The sequence below is a fragment of the Ylistrum balloti genome, unplaced genomic scaffold (genome assembly GCF_031769215.1).
Source record: "Ylistrum balloti isolate Yb309-2 unplaced genomic scaffold, AGI_CSIRO_Ybal_v1 Utg370274, whole genome shotgun sequence".
Lineage (NCBI taxonomy): Eukaryota > Metazoa > Mollusca > Bivalvia > Pectinida > Pectinidae > Ylistrum > Ylistrum balloti.
This window is the reverse complement of record NW_026782212.1, coordinates 117732-138351: the sequence shown is the minus strand read 5'-3', so window position 1 is coordinate 138351 and position 20620 is coordinate 117732. Positions and strand designations below refer to the sequence as shown.

At 36.4% G+C, this 20620-nt stretch overlaps 1 protein-coding gene across 1 annotated transcript; it reads right to left on the bottom strand.

Annotated features, from left to right (window-relative positions):
- Nucleotides 1-468: 468 nt before the first annotated feature.
- Nucleotides 469-19659, bottom strand: LOC132552726 (baculoviral IAP repeat-containing protein 2-like). Its single transcript, XM_060216919.1, has 8 exons — nt 19578-19659; nt 15646-17831; nt 14512-14690; nt 11686-11719; nt 10540-10671; nt 9656-9802; nt 5885-5944; nt 469-5424 (listed from the first exon to the last, which is right to left on the bottom strand). Exons 2-8 carry the CDS (start codon nt 17108-17110, stop codon nt 5237-5239), a joined length of 2205 nt encoding a protein of 734 aa, XP_060072902.1. The 5' UTR covers nt 17111-17831; nt 19578-19659; the 3' UTR covers nt 469-5236.
- Between the last annotated feature and the right edge of the window lie 961 nt (nt 19660-20620).

The following is a 20620-nucleotide window of genomic DNA, read 5'->3' as shown; positions in this document are numbered from 1 at the left end:
GGACAAGAAATGTTGGCACGAAGTAAAATATACATGGTCGATCACTGCAATTCGTGGGGCGTGGTGTTGTACAAGTAGGTATGTCATGCTAATGGTTTTATTATGTTACGCACAGGTAACAATCAACACGTAGTGATGCTCAATGCATATATTTGGTGGCTTGTATTTGGTTACTGCCACCTTCATGTGTCCCCCCTCCCCGACAACTTAACGATAGTAAAAGAATAATTCAAACACTGAAGTCAACTTGTGTGAACCTATACTTCACACATTTTCCCAGATTCAGCTTAGTATTTGAAATGTTCGATTTGTAAAGTGGGAGACTCTGAAGTTACCTTAACTGACTGAAATGACTGACTTACATTGTGTGGTAGCGTAATTGTTGTGTGCATTATAACTATTCGATAAAGATAAAACAAACAGAGTTGAAAGTATTTATGTTTAATATATTATTAAAGATTTGAGCAAAATAATAAAGTAATTCATAATGCATGTAATAGTCCAAAAGAAAAATACACAAACAATTATTACCCACAATACATTCTTCCTTGAATTAAAAAGACTGATTAAACAGTCCCAATACATTGTACATCTTCTTACATCTATTCTACCAGCATTAAGACACAAGCTTTAAGACACTGCGTTCTTTTAAGTCGATCTAGAAGTTCGTGTTTAAAGTAATCAGCAAGCTTGGTGGGATGCAAAGGAAAGGAGTAGTGAGATTGGTAATTTTACATGGGATATAGTCATTAAAGAGTAAAAACAGTATAATTAAGCTAAGAATACTATGTTTTACTAATTAAGTATTAACTGTTTCAACCATAATTAAGTAGTGCTTAAATTAATGAAGTTGTAAAACATTTTCATTGATAATTAAATAGACAAGTGACTAGGTCTTTTCATACATCATTTAACATAGTAATACATAATGGACAGCACTGAATAAATAAGACCAGATAGTGATCAGACTGGACTTTCCTTTCTTCCTTCAATATTTGTGTGTAAAGATTTTTAAGTGTGACATAGAACTTACCATAACTATCTCAACCCCAGGATGAAACACAGATTTGTCATATCCATGATATGGTATACATATACACACTTTTTTTCCAAGGATTATTTTCTCTTTCAGGAACTTTCATGTGTTTCAGTTTTTTCTATCTTGCCAGTCTGTCTTAAGTCACCTTTCTATGACTCCGCGATAAGAACAATGTTTTAGCTATCCAAAAAAAAAAAAGTTTTTCTGACACCTATTCCAGATAGGAAGTCTTGAACTTTAATTTAAGTATCTATTAACAATGTGTTTAATACATAATTTATAGGTGTATATAGTTTTGGACTGTTAATGTAACATCTCATTCCAAACTTCTCTTTATTGTGATTTTGTTGTAGAATATCAATTGTTGGCTGACATTAACACAATCTTTTACCTATTTGGGAATTAGTTGTGCAGATCTTTACCCTAAGGTAAGATTCTTGAGTTGTCAAACACAAGATCATCCGTGGAAGTGAAATCCCTTGTCGAGGCAATTATTTTTGCAATCCCTGGAAGCGAAATCCCTTGTCGAGGCGATTATTTTTGCAATTCCTGGAAGCGAAATCCCTTGTCGAGGCGATTATTTTTGCAATTCCTGGAAGCGAAATCCCTTGTCGAGGCGATTATTTTTGCAATCCCTGGAAGCGAAATCCCTTGTCGAGGCGAATATTTTTGCAATCCCTGGAAGCGAAATCCCTTGTCGAGGCGATTATTTTTGCAATCCCTGGAAGCGAAATCCCTTGTCGAGGCGATTATTTTTGCAATCCCTGGAAGCGAAATCCCTTGTCGAGGCGATTATTTTTGCAATCCCTGGAAGCGAAATCCCTTGTCGAGGCGATTATTTTTGCAATCCCTGGAAGCGAAATCCCTTGCCGAGGCGATTATTTTTGCAATCCCTGGAAGCGAAATCCCTTGCCGAGGCGATTATTTTTGCAATCCCTGGAAGCGAAATCCCTTGCCGAGGCGATTATTTTTGCAATCCCTGGAAGCGAAATCCCTTGTCAAGGCGATTATTTTTGCAATCCCTGGAAGCGAAATCCCTTGCCAAGGCGATTATTTTTGCAATCCCTGGAAGCGAAATCCCTTGCCAAGGCGATTATTTTTGCAATCCCTGGAAGCGAAATTCCTTGTCAAGGCGATTATTTTTGCAGGTCCGTATAATTGATCTCCTTACATACATGTACTTATCCTAATTATTAATTGTATCTTGATTAGTCTATAGCCTTTACTGAAGTTATATGTCATTGGATCAGTCTCCAACGATTTATCTATCATATGTAGTTGATGAATGTTTGTATAGCTCTCATTACCTCATATTTCACACTGTTTAACATATCAACTATACAATATATATATATATTACATCTTTCTAGTGATGGTATTTCAACAGTTTCCTGGAAATGCTCTGTGTGCTTCAATTGTAGATCAAATGTAGTTGATCTGTAGTTACTCTCTTGTTGTATTTTTCAATTACAAACTTGCACACATTGATCATGTCCACATACTGATTGGCATGCCTTTGTTCATTTTCAATTGAATTAATGTCTTTTTTCTTGTTTGGCAACCGTACTAGCTGGCTTACTCCAGATAGGGTTTAACCAGAGCTTAAATCTTTTGTTATCCATGCATAAAAAATCCTAATCAGTCCAAATATCTTTCACCTGCTTTGTTTACTTGTACATGTATGTGATGATGTTGTTTGTTTACTTGTACATGTATGTGATGATGTTGTTTGTTTACTTGTTTTGTATGTATGTGATGATGTTGTTTGTTTACTTGTACATGTATGTGATGATGTTGTTTGTTTACTTGTACATGTATGTGATGATGTTGTTTGTTTACTTGTACATGTATGTGATGATGTTGTTTGTTTACTTGTACATGTATGTGATGATGTTGTTTGTTTACTTGTACATGTATGTGATGATGTTGTTTGTTTACTTGTGTATGTTGTTTGTTTACTTGTACATGTATGTGGTGATGTTGTTTGTTTACTTGTACATGTTGTTTGTTTACTTGTACATGTATGTGATGATGTTGTTTGTTTACTTGTACATGTATGTGATGATGTTGTTTGTTTACTTGTACATGTATGTGATGATGTTGTTTGTTTACTTGTACATGTATGTGATGATGTTGTTTGTTTACTTGTACATGTACGTGATGATGTTGTTTGTTTACTTGTACATGTACATGATGATGTTGTTTGTTTACTTGTACATGTACGTGATGATGTTGTTTGTTTACTTGTACATGTATGTGATGATGTTGTTTGTTTACTTGTACATGTTGTTTGTTTACTTGTACATGTACATGATGATGTTGTTTGTTTACTTGTACATGTACGTGATGATGTTGTTTGTTTACTTGTACATGTATGTGATGATGTTGTTTGTTTACTTGTACATGTATGTGATGATGTTGTTTGTTTACTTGTTTTGTATGTATGTGATGATGTTGTTTGTTTACTTGTACATGTATGTGATGATGTTGTTTGTTTACTTGTACATGTACGTGATGATGTTGTTTGTTTACTTGTACATGTATGTGATGTTATTTAAATGCTAGGCAGTGCTGATGCGATCTTTCCCTATCTCAACAAGAGGGTGAGACAAGGGAATTTCATACCTGTTATGATGTGGATAGTGAAGAATAGGGGCCATCTTAGAAACACTGCATTAATTGGTTCTATTCATCTTGAACTTGGGTAGAGATGGAGAATTCCTAACCAGACCAACAATTCCATATATCACGTTAAATTCCACATTGCATGCAACATACAGCAGTAGTAGATGAAAATAAACGACTCTTGTATCATCAAAACTGTGAGTAAAACTAGGTCTGAAGTAACACTGTAAAATATTTAATATCAATATTCATAGCAAATCCATCTAGAGAAAACAAACAAAAAAGTGAAAAAAAGGCCAATTCAAATCAATTAGGGTGGTTTCTTTTTTCGAGTCTGCGTCACACAGAGAGGATTCCAATATTATCTCCTAATGTAAGGGATCGTGTACATCCCTCTCAAATATTTCTATACTACAGAGTCAATGTCCTAACACTGAATTTCAATCATCTGTAAAGAAATGATTTGTATTAGTACAATGAGAGGAGTAAGTTCACTAGTAATTATGACATCACCATAGACATGAACAACCAAACAGTTTAAGTTCTGATTCTAATGACACTGATGACTTCATAACAAGATTAAACTACAGCAGATAATTACTGACCAACCATACTTCTCCACTTCATGACATGTAGGTTCTGATGGCTCCCCTCATATCACAGCCCCATATAGGACATTTTTCTTTAAAGTTGTGTAACAACAGACATAATTCTCCACTTCATGACATGTAGGTTCTGATGGTTCCCCTCATATCACAGCCCCATATAGGACATTTTTCTTTAAAGTTGTGTAACAACTGACATAATTCTCCACTTCATGACATGTAGGTTCTGATGGCTCCCCTCATATCACAGCCCCATATAGGACATTCTTCTGTTAAGTTGTGTAACAACAGACATAATTCTCCACTTCATGACATGTAGGTTCTGATGGCTCCCCTCATATCACAGCCCCATATAGGACATTCTTCTGTTAAGTTGTGTAACAACAGACATAATTCTCCACTTCATGACATGTAGGTTCTGATGGCTCCCCTCATATCACAGCCCCATATAGGACATTCTTCTGTTAAGTTGTGTAACAACAGACATAATTCTCCACTTCATGACATGTAGGTTCTGATGGCTCCCCTCATATCACAGCCCCATATAGGACATTCTTCTGTTAAGTTGTGTAACAACAGACATAATTCTCCACTTCATGACATGTAGGTTCTGATGGCTCCCCTCATATCACAGCCCCATATAGGACATTTTTCTTTAAAGTTGTGTAACAACAGACATAATTCTCCACTTCATGACATGTAGGTTCTGATGGTTCCCCTCATATCACAGCCCCATATAGGACATTTTTCTGTTAAGTTGTGTAACAGCAGACATAATTCTCCACTTCATGACATGTAGGTTCTGATGGTTCCCCTCATCACAGCCACAGATAGGACATTTTCTGTAAAACTGAATCACACCAAACATGACACCTCCTCACAACATATAGATTTAGACAGTTTCACTGATGTCACAGTATAGCTACTTTTCATTAATTTTGAATCACAGCAGATGTAACAGGCTATCTCATGACATGTAGGTTCTGACAGTTCCCCTGATTTCACAGCGACAGATAGGACAATGCTGTACAGCTGGAGCACATGTGACACAAGCACAGAGGTGACCACAAGGCAAAAATACCATTCCCACCTCCTTATCCAGACAGATCTTGCATGTTTTCTGGTCTTTCAATGTTCGAATCTCCTCGCTAAGATCTAAACACATCAAAACATAATATAAAATACATGGTATATATACTGTGAATAAGAAGGAAGATGTATCTAAAGATGAAATAAAACAAAAGTAGCTACAGAACTCTTCTTCTGCAACATTCAGTAAAGTCTTCTACATGAACAGAAGTTTTTTTTGTGTTTCAAGTCACCAGAGTTTACTTTGGCCTGTTTCAAATTAAAACCAAAGACAGAGGCAAGAACATATCAACACACAAGATAAATTCTAGACTAAGACAACATGTAGATCTAATATGCCCATCGTATCTATTGCAGTTTTGTGAAAGTGTCCTTGGGAAAAACATTTTATCTCAAATCTGGATAGCATGCAGATAACCTTCCACTAAATGTGAGACACCCACCAGCTACTATGAAGAGACCTTGCCTCAAAATGATCCAAGCTATTTATGGGATATTAAACAAAGAAAGCAAAATCCAAAGTTACCTTGATCATCCGACTTTCCCGAATTGAATTTTTCGCCATTTGAGCTGCTAGGATCTTCAGCTTAAAAACAAAACAAAAAAATGTTAGAATCCCATAATAAATGAAATTGTATAAATACACTACATATGAACTGTTCCATCATATACAAAAGCTAGGTCAATACCATGTAAATATTTATGTGTCACAGATGACATTTCTAAGACAAGATAAGTTTAATCTAGTGCAGGACTTTGTCAATGTCCTCTAAACCAGACTCACACATAACAAATAATCAATAATTTTTCAATACATCTATCAAGTCTTGTACTTGGATGTCAATATTCGATTGTTTCTTTGTAATCAAAGAAAAGATCTTGGTTTTTCCAGTGATTATTAAGCCTATTTTAAAATTAATAGTTCTGATTGAAAAATAAGTTTTCCTGAGTATATCTATGGGTTGTTTTGGGAATGTTTTTTCCATATGACCTCTATGACTGTGGCGACCTGTGGCATCTTTCCATAATGTGATAATATTAAAACATTCATTATCGTAAATTTAGTACAGTTCTAACACCGTGATTCTCCTGAAAGCAAGCGTTGGTAGCGTAAGTTTCTTCAACCTTTCGCTGTAGGTCAAATCTTGCCGAGAGACACTTAGTTGCTCTTCACTGTCTCTATATTGTCACTATGTTTATGTAGGTGTGGTGCCCAAACTGGACTGGAGTAGTCCAGCTGTGATATGACCAAGCATTTATAAAGCTGAATAAACAACTGATCATCCAAGAATTGAAAGGTCCTTCGAAGAAGAGCAAACATTGAGTTTGCTTTTTTAACCTTTTCCGATAATAGATGGTAGGCTGGTTCTACTTCATTCTGGCCTCTGCTCCTTTTCTTGCCTATACCCATGTTTACACTTGTCAGGGTGCATCATAAGTACCCATGTTTTACTCCACTCCCACATTGTATCAAGATAATTTTGAAGCTCTACACTATCCTGCTTATCTTTAACCATTTTAAATACTTTTGTGTCGCCTGCAATAGGTACATATCCAGATGGATAATTTACAACATTACGAACATCAATGGTTCTAGCATGGAGCCTTGGGGAATTCCTGATGTAACATTAGCCTAATCAGAATCTGCCCAATTTTCAGAAACTCTTTGTTGTCGTCCTATCAGTAATGCTGATATCCATGAGATCATTTGGTTGTAGAAATTAAATGCTTTTAGTTTATAAAGGAGTCTGGAGTATGGAACTGTATCAAATGCTTTCTGGTAGTCCGTGTCGATACAATCTATCACCTGTCCTTTATCCACAGCTTCTGTCCATTTATCTAAGACTTCTAATAGTTGCAAGCTTGTCAATCTTCCAGATATAAAACCACACTTGTTGTCTGAAAAGTATTTGTTTGTTCTCATAAATTCTGTTTAATGTTCCCCGATTATAGACTCTAAAATTTTACATACGACTGATGTTCGACTAACTGGCCAATTGTTTTCTGCTTCACTTTTATCACCTTTCTTGTAGATAGCACAAACTCGAGCTCTTTTTCAGCCATCTGGTAATATTCCTGTAGATAAGGATTGGTTGAAATTTTTTGTTAAAGGATATTGACTGATATTGACGAGGCAGTGCTTCTGAGAAACATTTGTTGGATTTCGTCCAGTCCCGGTGACCTTTCCCGCTTCAGACTTATGAGTAACTTGAATACCGTATCACAATTAACCCTGAGGGTTGTCATTTTCTCAATAATTTCTTGCTTTAGTTGCAGTGTAGTCCCAGTATCTTCATTTACAAAAACACTACTGAAAATGTCAGCTTTTTGTAGCAAATTTTCTTTTTCTTTCGTAGATTAAGTTTTACATTACATATTATTTCAAAGATTAGGACACAGTGGTCCCTCTTAGCGCAGTATGATACACCATACCTGAGAGCAAGTTTTTATCCCTTGTCATAACTAGATCAAGAATATGCAGGTTATCTTTCTCTCGCCATCTTGTTGGCTCCTCTACATGTTCCAAGAGGAAGTTGTCTTGTAGCTTTTGTAATAATTTATATTCCTGGGTTTCGGTGCTTTCACCTCTTGTGCTCCACTACTCCCAATTTATCCCTGGGTAATGAAAATCTCCCATTATTAATATTTTTTCAAAGTATTTCTGGGTTGTCTCTTCTACAAGATCTTGTAACATGTTGTTCTCAGCTGTTCCAGAGTCTAATCTACAAATAAGGCCTAATAGGATCTTTGTGTTATTGCTTATACTTATTTCAATAAACAGGTTAACCGTTTTCCTGGAATGATGTTTCCATTTTTACCTCGTCAGCTCTCAGTTTCGAGTTGATAAAAAGCAATAGACCACTACCCTCTGCATTTTCAATGTTTCTGCTTAACAGTGTGTAGTTTGTATTCCCATCTATAACTTGCTCTTCTGTTTTTGTGTTCTGAAATCTAGACTTTGCTTTGACCTCTGTGATACCTATTATATTTGGTTTCATATCTTTTACTCTAATGTTTAATTCTGACATTTAGTTTTTTAGCTGGTCTGTGTATGTGGACATACATTTGAGGTTGTTAATAAAAATTTTTTTTTCCCTCGGTGGTTAATAGAGGCTTTATTATTCTGGTATCTTACTCTCAACATTGTTTTTAAGAATCCATACTTTTGAAACCTTTCTGGCCAAAGGTGTGCCCTGGACATTGTACGTGAATCCCCCCCCCCACCCCCCACGATTGATTCTGTTGTCATTTCTCTTTTGCCTGCTCCCATAACTACCTGGTAATTCTCCTTTTCCCTCTCTGCCTCTGTTAAATCATTGCTTATCTTTATATTATTGAATATAACCTGTCCTTGTGAAATTCTTGATGTTTTCGAAAATATCTTTTGTGGTTTCTATTTTGCCAAGAGATACCAACACAGTATTGTCTTTCCGTTTCTCACTTGCACTCCCTTTGTTGAATTTGCCAAGTCGTGAACACCTGATAACTTCTTTATCTACATTGCCTATGTTACAGGTACCCAGTATGAGGTTCACCATTTTGGTGTCATTTGTTGTTTTTTTCATTTGTATTTGGTAATTTGAGCTCTGGAATACCGTGTTTAACACTGTTACATTCTCTATCTTTTCTCTGGTTGATCTCGGACATTATATTTGTAATGTTTGATGTTGTTTGCGGATAACCCTACAGCATATGACTTTGGCCACTCGCCAACATTTCTTTGATTGGATTCTAAGGATTGGTTCATTTGTGGGGAAAAGGTGGTTTTCCTAAATAAGGTTATAAAAGAAAAGCACAACAAAAACAAAACATGCTTAAGATCATAAACTAGGTTCTACCTGCACAGTATAAGGACTGAGGGGGAAGCATTTCGAAAACAGTAGTTATAAAGCAAGGATAAACAATGTACTAAGTTATAAGGGGTGGAGTTATTTTATAGAGTGGTGCTCAAGTTCAGGAGCATGGGTATTTATAAAATTAGGTCTACAAATCTTACATGAATCATAGACTATGTAAGAAGTTACTTATTATTTTCATAAGACTTATGAGACAGGGGAATTTCACACCTGTAACAATGTGGGTACCCTTAGGACACTTAGAGATAATTAGTTTAATTAGACACTGGAAAATAGAGTATAAATTAAGAGCTATACTCAATATTTACTTCTGATCCTCTACTAACTATCAACATATCACTTCAAACGAGTAAAATCACAAAGAATTAACTTAATAGACTTGACTTTGGCAAGAAGTCTTAATATCGCTAAAAAAATTCTCTTTACAAAAAAATACATACAAGCTGCTTCTGCAACTGTTTCACTTCGATCATTAGAGGGAGAGACTGATCCTGAACGTCTTGATTTCACCACACTGAACTGTTCAGGATCATCAATGATTTCCAAGGCAGCATTCATCAAGGTCTCAGCATTGGGAAAGTCATCACCTAACAGCATGAAATATTACTGGAATTCATGATAAGATTAAAGAATCATTTTTCCAGTTGAAAAAGCAAAGATATACTTTTGGCAAAATATATTACTTATAAAAACTGTTGACTTTCACTTGGAATGAATGAAGATGTAATGACAGTCAGCAAAAGGTTTGTAAAAAAAATTGGCATGAGTGATCAATAATTGTGAAGTTCACCAACATCAGTTATGAGAACAGCACAAGCTCACTGTTGAGGTTGAAATTTTTCAGCTTACCTAAGTATAAAAAAAGTTAGACAAACCAATGATGAAGCACTGCCTTACAGGGCTAACTCATAACAAAAACCTCATGTAGACAAATAACAAATTACATGAGCTTCATGCAAATAAAAAAGTCAAAGTTTCTCAAAGTAATGATAAAGTTCCTGCATGACACAAAACTACCAGTTTGACTTCAGGCTTACCAATGCATGACACAAAACAACCAGTTTAACTTCACACTTACCAATGGCTGTGCTCAAGAGCACTAATTTCAATTTTGTCTTAAGTTGGATTCTATAAAAATTCTAAATCATGTTTCATTTTGCATTAATATTTTTATTAAAATTAGACCAGACTAACATTATCTGTGCATATGAATTTGTTTCTGTTTTCATCACAATTTATAATTGGCGATCTAATTACCAATCATGCCCATAATGCATCTGTAGTTATGGATTTAATCCACCATATTTAGTACAGTGTATATTACCAATATCCTCCATTCTGTTCCTGATGGCCTGCATAACAACATTTCTGTCCATTCCAGTATCCAGTACAGCTCGCACCATAGGTAGTTCCATCCGTGCTTTAATCTCTCTTTCCTCTATAGGAAATCGCTGACCTAATACAATATTGACAGTACTTATCAACAACAGTATAGAGGTAACAGAAATTAACTTAGAGATCAAGAATTGTATTAATGTGTTTGTTTCTGTATTAACTCAATCACTATAAAAATGTCTTTGGTTTAAATCAACTCTTTTACAACCAGAAATTTTTTTGGGCAACATATCAAGAACATACATGCAATTTCATATTTATATCCAATCTGCTAATCAAGTGCACTGTCAATTGCTTTTGATCACCTTTACTTCAGAAATCTATATATAATATAAACCACTAAATAGTTTTAAGTTTGAGCTTAATCTCTGACCAGATTGCTCTGCCATTTAATCTAGGTGAATTTTCAGTCTGATCAGTATATCCCAAAGAGTTTGAAAATTATGGTCTCGACAAAAAAAATTTATTGAACCAATAAATATACTTGTTAACAATGACAATGAGGTGAAGGTCATACATGACCCAATTTCATTGCACACTGCCCATATCCACCTGTAGGAAAAGCAGGTATTAAATGTTACATCACAAATCCATAAAGGTTCAATAGTGATGTTCCAGACAAAAAATCACTAATTTAACCTTTGGCCTTATTTAAGTACACTGCACTCCAACTGATACAGTTATGTTTCAAGTTCCATCTTATCATACTGGTCAGTTCCAAAGTTAACATTTGGATAAGATTCAAAAGAAATTTTGCATATATTTGACATTTGACCTTGAGGTCACTGTAACATGATTTCATTGCACTGCACTCCCCCAGTGAATAATGCAGGTATGTTTTAAGTTCCATCAATATGTGTTTCACAATCCAAAAATTATTTTCTGGGCAAGACTGCATAAGAAATTTTGCACCCATTTGACCTTTGACCTTAATGTGAAGACCACATGTGAATAATTAATTTAAATGGTTCATGCTTCATCAGACAAGATTATACTACAAGAACGCGAAAGAGAACAAGATGAAGATCAAGCAGTAAATTTATGTGTATGTCTTCCATAATTATATAAAATTTACCTGAATGCCTCTTTCTCCCTCTATTGACAATGTTCTGTAAAGAATTACAAAAAAACAACTTAAAATACATGTATATGTTTGTGGTGCATAAAGAAGACATGCTTACTCCTCTTTCCATCAACTATAAAGTCCAGTCTTTTCAAACTCCAGTAAACAAGACAACCATAACGTTTTTATGGGACAAAGGAAAAATTTGTTAATTTTAAGATGATTTCTTCGAAGACTATAACTAATAGAACATATGTGTTTACATATGTTATATACTGTTACCCATGTTATGTACTGTTACTCAAGTTATGTAGTAATACCTATGTTATGTTCTGTTATGTACCAATATTAGTTCCTTATTAGTATACCAGTTTTTCAGACCCTTACCTGTTTTGTATAAGTTTACTAGTGTAACAGTATTTAGACTTAACCTTTAACTTTGTAGTGTACAAGTACATGCATTTGACCTTTACCTGTTGTGTGCTATTTTTATCCTCACTAGTACTGTACTAGTTGTACCCTTGTCGTGTCTCAATATAATCTCTCTCCCCATCATGTGACAGCATCTGATCCTTACTTGCTGTGTGCTACTGTTATCCCAACCCCCTTCCCTATAGTGTACGTCCAGTATTTCATCCTTACCCAATTGTTTTTAATGTTATCCGTTGTTGTGTACCAGTATTTCACCCATGACCCTTACCTGTTGTGTGCCACTGTTACTCTTCCCAGCAGTGTATCAGTATTTCACCCATGACCCTTACCTGTTGTGTACCAGTATTTCACCCATGACCCTTATCTGTTGTGTACCAGTATTTCACCCATGACCCTCACATGTTGTGTGCCACTGTTACTCTTCCCAGCAGTGTATCAGTATTTCACCCATGACCCTTACCTGTTGTGTACCAGTATTTCACCCATGACCCTTATCTGTTGTGTACCAGTATTTCACCCATGACCCTTACATGTTGTGTGCCACTGTTACTCTTCCCAGCAGTGTATCAGTATTTCACCCATGACCCTTACCTGTTGTGTACCAGTATTTCACCCATGACCCTTACATGTTGTGTGCCATTGTTACTCTCCCCTGTTGTGTACCAGTATTTCACCCATGACCCTTACCTATTGTGTACCAGTATTTCACTCATGACCCTTACCTATTGTGTACCAGTATTTCACCCATGACCCTTACCTGTTGTGTGCCACTGTTACTCTCCCCTGTTGTGTACCAGTATTTCACCCATGACCCTTACCTGTTGTGTGCCACTGTTACTCTCCCCTGTTGTGTACCAGTATTTCACCCATGACCCTTACCTGTTGTGTGCCACTGTTACTCTCCCCTGTTGTGTACCAGTATTTCACCCATGACCCTTACCTGTTGTGTTCCACTGTTACTCTCCCCTGTTGTGTACCAGTATTTCACCCATGACCCTTACCTGTTGTGTACCAGTATTTCACCCATGACCCTTATATGTTGTGTGCCACTGTTACTCTCCCCTGTTGTGTACCAGTATTTCACCCATGACCCTTACCTGTTGTGTGCTACTGTTACTCTCCCCTGTTGTGTACCAGTATTTCACCCATGACCCTTACCTGTTGTGTGCCACTGTTACTCTCCCCTGTTGTGTACCAGTATTTCACCCATGACCCTTACCTATTGTGTACCAGTATTTCACTCATGACCCTTACCTATTGTGTACCAGTATTTCACCCATGACCCTTACCTGTTGTGTGCCACTGTTACTCTCCCCTGTTGTGTACCAGTATTTCACCCATGACCCTTACCTGTTGTGTGCCACTGTTACTCTCCCCTGTTGTGTACCAATATTTCACCCATGACCCTTACCTGTTGTGTGCCACTGTTACTCTCCCCTGTTGTGTACCAGTATTTCACCCATGACCCTTACCTATTGTGTACCAGTATTTCACTCATGACCCTTACCTATTGTGTACCAGTATTTCACCCATGACCCTTACCTGTTGTGTGCCACTGTTACTCTCCCCTGTTGTGTACCAGTATTTCACCCATGACCCTTACCTGTTGTGTGCCACTGTTACTCTCCCCTGTTGTGTACCAATATTTCACCCATGACCCTTACCTGTTGTGTGCCACTGTTACTCTCCCCTGTTGTGTACCAGTATTTCACCCATGACCCTTACCTGTTGTGTGCCAGTATTTCACCCATGACCCTTACCTGTTGTGTGCCACTGTTACTCTTCCCAGCAGCGTATCAGTATTTCACCCATGACCCTTACCTGTTTTGTGCCACTGTTACTCTTCCCAGCAGTGTATCAGTATTTCACCCATGACCCTTACCTATTGTGTACCAGTATTTCATCCATGACCCTTACCTGTTGTGTGCCACTGTTACTCTCCCCTGTTGTGTACCAGTATTTCATCCATGACCCTTACCTGTTGTGTACCAGTATTTCACCCATGACCCTTACATGTTGTGTGCCACTGTTACTCTCCCCTGTTGTGTACCAGTATTTCACCCATGACCCTTACCTATTGTGTACCAGTATTTCACCCATGACCCTTACCTATTGTGTACCAGTATTTCACCCATGACCCTTACATGTTGTGTGCTACTGTTACTCTTCCCAGCAGTGTACCAGTATTTCACCCATCACCCTTACCTATTGTGTACCAGTATTTCATCCATGACCCTTACATGTTGTGTGCTACTGTTACTCTTCCCAGCAGTGTACCAGTATTTGATACCTACCTTTGTATGCTACTGTTATCCACATAGTATACCATACTCAATCTCTACCTGTTGTTTACCACTGCTTTCCCTGTTCAGTGGATGTGAATGTATAAGTATTTCAGAACCTTACTTGTTGTGCTCCAGTGTTAAACCTGTTCTGCACTGATTGGATGTAATCCTCTCCCTTAACGTTGCGGACAAATGGACATTTTGGGAACCATCTGGCATGTTCCTCCCATGGGTTGTCTCCAGGTTCCCAGTTCTTTAGGCCACCATCACAATAAAAGCATTTTACATTGTCTCCAAAATCTAAAATATATGTACATGTAAATAAAGTGCAATACAGGTAAAAATTTCCTATTTTTTTAACAATCTTAGATTGCATATTGATAACATGATTCTCTTTCACCTAGGCATCCTGGGTTTGATTCCCAAAGCTAACACATAAAGGAATGGGGTCACCTTCCTGATGACATATGTTATCCCTGGGTATACCAGTATTTTATCATAGTAAGATCTCTCGCTTCTTTCCATCTGTTCCAACAGAAATGATCCATTTAGTTTGGAACAACTTATTCCACAATGTTCTTTTAATATTATTAAGCTTAAAGAAAAAATCAATTCCATGGTATATATCAAACAGGCCCATCCCATGTCAAAGATATACAGGATTTGTTGTATCAATATGGAAATGGTAATAATAAGTAAAACTGTCCAGTAGAGAAACAGTGCTATATATTTTAATGATAAATCAGAGTATATCAATTTCTAAAGACATGAGTGGAAAATAAACAGAAAAAAGACTAAAATGCTGAGTAAAACAAAAGGCAATACCTTTTTTATCAACTGAGAACACAATCTCATGATGAGATTTAAAAACCTACAAAGTTTTCAAAGAAATTGGTTGAAAACTGGTGAAGGAGACATGTGACCAAGATAAAAATGTTTAAGAAAAAACAACAAAAAAACAGCAATAATACTTTCTTTCAAAAATTGTAAACTTTCACAGTAAGAAAAATACCAATATAGTCCATTTCAGGAAATGATAATAAAAATGACTAAAACCCAACCAAGTTTCAGAGATATTGGTGAAAAACTGAGGAAGGAGATCAGGACGGACCATCGATGCAGAGCAGATTTGAATAGCCAAATGTATGATTAAGGTGGGTTAAAAATATATAATAGGCCATGCAAAGAAATGTATTAATTTTGATTTCAAAAACACAGTTATGTTATGTCAGTAATATGACAAATGCACACTTACTAGCATAGAAAAAGCCAGCCTTTGACAGAAGCTCTGGTGTTTGGTGTTTGTAAGTTGGCCATGTCCTGAATGAAGACAGACGTGCTGATTCTATAGCATAGTGGGGATGTTTTGGTCTGTCTGTGTTTATACCGAGAGCCTCCATCTGTGAGGGTGCCTGCTGAGAAAATCTTGAATTCTGGTTGATAGCGTTAGTGGTTCCCGAAGATGTCTGGTTTGGAGTATAAGGAATATTATCTACATTCATCCCTAAAATAAATGGACATCTGGGAAACTTGTTTCTATGTTCAATATGTACTACATCTCCTGGATCCCAGCCTTTAAGAATACCACGGCAATATATACACTGAACACGATCATCTGATCCTGTGTAGTAAAACCCAGATTTTGCAAGGTCGCGAGGATTCACAGGAGAATTTGGAGGCCATGTTCGATATGTCTCCAGTCTATTTCTTTCAAAACGCAGGACACCTGGGTCTTTCTCTAGTACTGCCCTTTGAAACACTGAATTATCAGATTGAAGGGGTCCTGCAGTTCCAAGATGAGACACTCTCCATGATCCAGAAGTTCTAGAGTTGGAAACCCTACCTGAACTAGCTGATTCTGACTGAGAAACCCTACCAGATGATCCTGAAACAGACATTCTCGATGAACTCCCTGATCCTGAAGACCCTAGTGTTCCAGGATTGGACATTGTCCTTATTTCTTGAACATCTCTTGGTCTAACTGTACTTCTTGATGTTGTAGAAGCTGGTCCTGCAAATGAGCTTTCCACAGACTGGCTCCTTTGGTTCAGCATTCTACGACTCGAAAATGAAGAATTGGAGCTTGGGATGTGACTGGCACCTCTTTGTTCATCATCAGTAACATTAGCACGCACCTCTGGTAAACTTGGAATTCTCTGAGGAAACCTTTCTAATGAACGATTGATGGAAGGACTTTGGTTGACTCTTATAGAGTCATTTGGTGGTTCCAGTGACCTTGACCGACTGAACTCTCCAAATTGTGAGGAAATAGGTGAACGCGACACCTCTGGTAAACTGGTTGCAGACATACTTGTCTGTTCTGTATGTGTTGATTCTAACAAACTTTTTATCTTATTAAATTTGTCAGGTAGTTTTCTATTTGTTAAAGGTACTGGAATATTTGTTCTACAACTACTATCAATGAACGGACATCTAGGGTTAAATCTTTTATGAGCATCAAAAGGGATCTCTCCTTTTTGCCAGTGTTCTTTAATGAAATCACACTGGAAGCACTTTACAGTCTGTCCACTTCCTATATAGTAAAGACCTGCTGCAGCTAAGTGAATAGCAAATACTTTGTTGTCCTTTGGCCAATTCTCAAAGCTCTTCAATCGAATAAGTTCATAGTTCATAAAACATGTGCTATCTGATTCTGGGTATTCTAACTTACGATCAAAATATCCACCCAATGTGTCTGACAATTGTGAATCATCAGCCATCTTTTACACCAGTGCACACTGAATGCAAATCAGTTTGAAAAACTTGTTTAAATATTCAACCCCAAAACCACTTCTACCCATTTCAAAGATAATTGTAGCCATCCATGGAAAGGAACCCATTTAAAATTAATATGAAAACTTTATCATAGACAATATCAATGCTCAACTCTCACTTCCTGAAGAATTCTACCTATGATTATTTGTTTCGTTTAAAACAAAGGACAGTATTGCACTTTGCCACAATAATGAACAATTATGATCAGAGATCATTTGTTCAAAGAACAAAAATAACATAAGCACAATATGAAGGAAACAAACAATTCAAATAGAACATCCCTGCTAAAATATCCCCCACAATAATGTTCCTCTTCACAAACACTGAAATTTTGTCGACCAATATGTTGAGAAATTAAGATGTCCCCTTCATTTTTTCCAAATTCCAATGATGGCTGCACTGCAATTGATTTTGCAATGTGACTGGTTGAGGTTGTATCTCTTAAAGAATATGATTGGCTTCTAGCATTGTCAGGTATAGCATCATTACTCTCTATAATCTCGGAATTGTTGGCATAAAGAAAAACAACAGAAAACTTGTTGAAGAGGTCCGTTTCTGTGCTAGGTTCAGAGTGAGGACTGTGATCTTGCGCTTGAGCTGTAAGGGACAACCAGGGGATTGTCATAGTCAGTGTTTCTCTCTGCACTGGTCATGATACAGGTTTAGCTGCAATATTAAAGAAGATCTGTGCTAAAATCTATACATTTACAACTGTTTATGAAAGATGAATGATTTATAGCCAATACATGACATGCATCTTTTTACAAATATGTATTATATTCTTGACTACAAAAAATTAACTTCTTGTTTTCAAATAAAATTTGTATATGTAAATGTTTTGTACCACATAAATAACTCTCTATACAGAAACAATTCTATTTTCAACGATGCGAGAGTCTTCAAATGAGGTATTAGAATTTATTATTGGTGAAAAACCAATGGATGTTTTTGTAAATCCACTGGAAATATATTATTTTACCATCACTAAGGTTGATTTTGTGACATGAGCTTTCTACCCTTTACTTATAATAAAATGTAGGTGTGGGGGCTTGGGCAGGGTGGTGTTGACTGACAAATTGTGTGAGATTCAAATACATCTACATGTTTAACAAGTTCTCAGGCCCCTGCATATGGCTACAGCTGTATGTAATTCATCTTTTTCAAACTTAACGATGTAAACATCAGTACAAATGTATTGTCAGATATTTCACATTGACGGTGCATCATAAAGCACATAGCAGTAGGAATTAGAATCTTTCCAGTAATGTTGAACACTATTAAAGTTACTGCGTTGAGATAGTACAAGATTCATTGACAGCTTATAATAGTATACATCTCAAACTGCGATTTTTAAAAAGGTGGAACAATCTGAAATATCTAACCAACTAATATATATATGTATGCCATACAAGGTACATACATTTCCAAACTATATATGCAACTTGCAGCTTAAATTGCCCTCTACTTTTATCTTGTTTGTTACATGTATAATTGTAATATAAAAAAAAACATATATACCAGTTGACAATTACAACTTTATATTCAAGATATGACATAAGTACAAGAAACAGAATTTTATGAGTGAAATAAGGTTTAGCTGATCATTCAGTAGAGTGTTGGCCTACATGATCTCAAGTAAAGATCTGAGGTGCATAGTTTGATAATGTTAAATCATGATACTAAAGCTGCAGGAATTCTACAGATCTTTCAACATTCCTGCTTCAGTAGTTAAAATCAAGAATTATCATTTCACAATTGAGATTGACAAAAAAATACCATCTGTAGCTGGATGCTCTAGTGCTCAAATAAATGGAAATTCCCACTAGCCGTGGCTAGTTAGGCAATTGGTACTCTCATCTTCTACACTGTTACAAGCAAACATCCTTGGTTATATCAGGGACGTATATATACGTCCCTGGTTATATGTAAATTTGATCTTGGAAATTATTGTTACAAGCAAAGTGTTTTGACTATAGGGGCTTGTCTAATCACAGGAATCGGACGTTCTAAAAGCGAAATATAGCAGCAATTATACATGTCCCGTATAGTAGTACAATAACTATGTTTAGACACCCAGTTGATGTGATCTTGTTGGGTTTATTATAAATACTTCAACCAAGTAATGAGCTACTTCAACATAATGAAGGTTATGTCATGTTTACTAACTGACTGGCCAATAATAAGGGAGTCAGAAGGACTTCATACAGATAAAAATGCAGTATTTTATGTATGTATTGTGCTGTCAAAGTCATGGTAAACTGGTAATTATCTCAACCAGTCAACCCTTCGAGATACAGCGGAAGTCTCCAGGGTTTTTTTTCCGGCGAGAGTGAAGATTATCACGGAACCACGTTTCATATTCATTCAGTATCAAATGGACAACCATTGTTTCACAATCTATACATTACATACCTAGTTCTTACGCAACAAGATGCCTACGTTCAATACTATTTTGAAACTGGGTCTTTTCACGGGATTCCCCTTTGCTTGACGAGTCGGAAGAAGGCGTTTAAGATATGGGGCCAGACGATTTACAGGATTGGGCAGGATCGGGGTAGAACAGTGCCGTTTTAATGATTTTCACGAATTTCTTTTGCATTGATAACATTATATGTTACACATTATGAATAGGCCAAAGGAAAAATTAAGACGTATTACATAAAACACTCATATCTGTTTTGATCGCGCAAGACCGAAAGACGATTTACAGGATCGGGCAGAATCGGGCTTCTTATATGTAAAATTTGGGCATTAACTTGTTTTAGTGTAATTATTGTGTTGTTAAATGATATCAGTTAAACCACGGACTTATATGTGTATATAAGTCCGTGGTTAAACATTATAGTTTCACATTGATCAAAAATGGCCAAAAAAGATATTGTGTTCTTTTCACATAACGTAATGTGTCGCACAGGATCGAAAGACGATTTACAGGATCGGGGTAGAATAGTGCCGTTTCAATTATCGTAATGGATTTCTTTTGCATTAAAACCATTATATGTTGAACATTATGATAAGGTTTTAAGGAAAAATCAAGATGTATTACAAAAAAAAAAGAAAGAAAGAAAAAATGAAGACGTATTACATAAAACACTCATATCTGTTTTGGTCGAGCAAGACCGAAAGACGATTTACAGGATACATTTTTAATGACCGTGGACCTCGGATTTGTCAACCGGCACATAAACTTGAATTCTGCTGATATTTCGTTTAAATAACGTCAGTCATGAGTGCTAAAACAAAAATCAATGTTTAAAAAATAATATCCTGGCCTCGAGTGCCTGTGGCAGAATCGAGTGGTTGATTTGTAGATTCATAGTATAATTAAAATAGCAAAGGATAGTGACTATACTTAGTAATAATGCTGTCGGCAGTATAGAAAATAAAGTAACACTATCAGAAATATATCACCGCATAGTCCAATTTGGGAAAGATTTGGGTATATTTGGGTAAAT

What these genes read in the sequence shown, in the direction of transcription:
- LOC132552726 (XM_060216919.1), bottom strand. Translation starts at nt 17,110, where the DNA reads ATGGCTGATGATTCACAATTGTCAGACACATTGGGTGGATATTTTGAT. An exon ending in TTAACACTGGAGCACAACAA is followed by an intron (nt 11,720 to 14,511) that starts GTAAGGTTCTGA and finishes AATTCTTTACAG; the next exon opens with AACATTGTCAATAGAGGGAG. An exon ending in AACAGTTGCAGAAGCAGCTT is followed by an intron (nt 5,945 to 9,655) that starts GTATGTATTTTT and finishes TTTGTTTTTAAG; the next exon opens with CTGAAGATCCTAGCAGCTCA.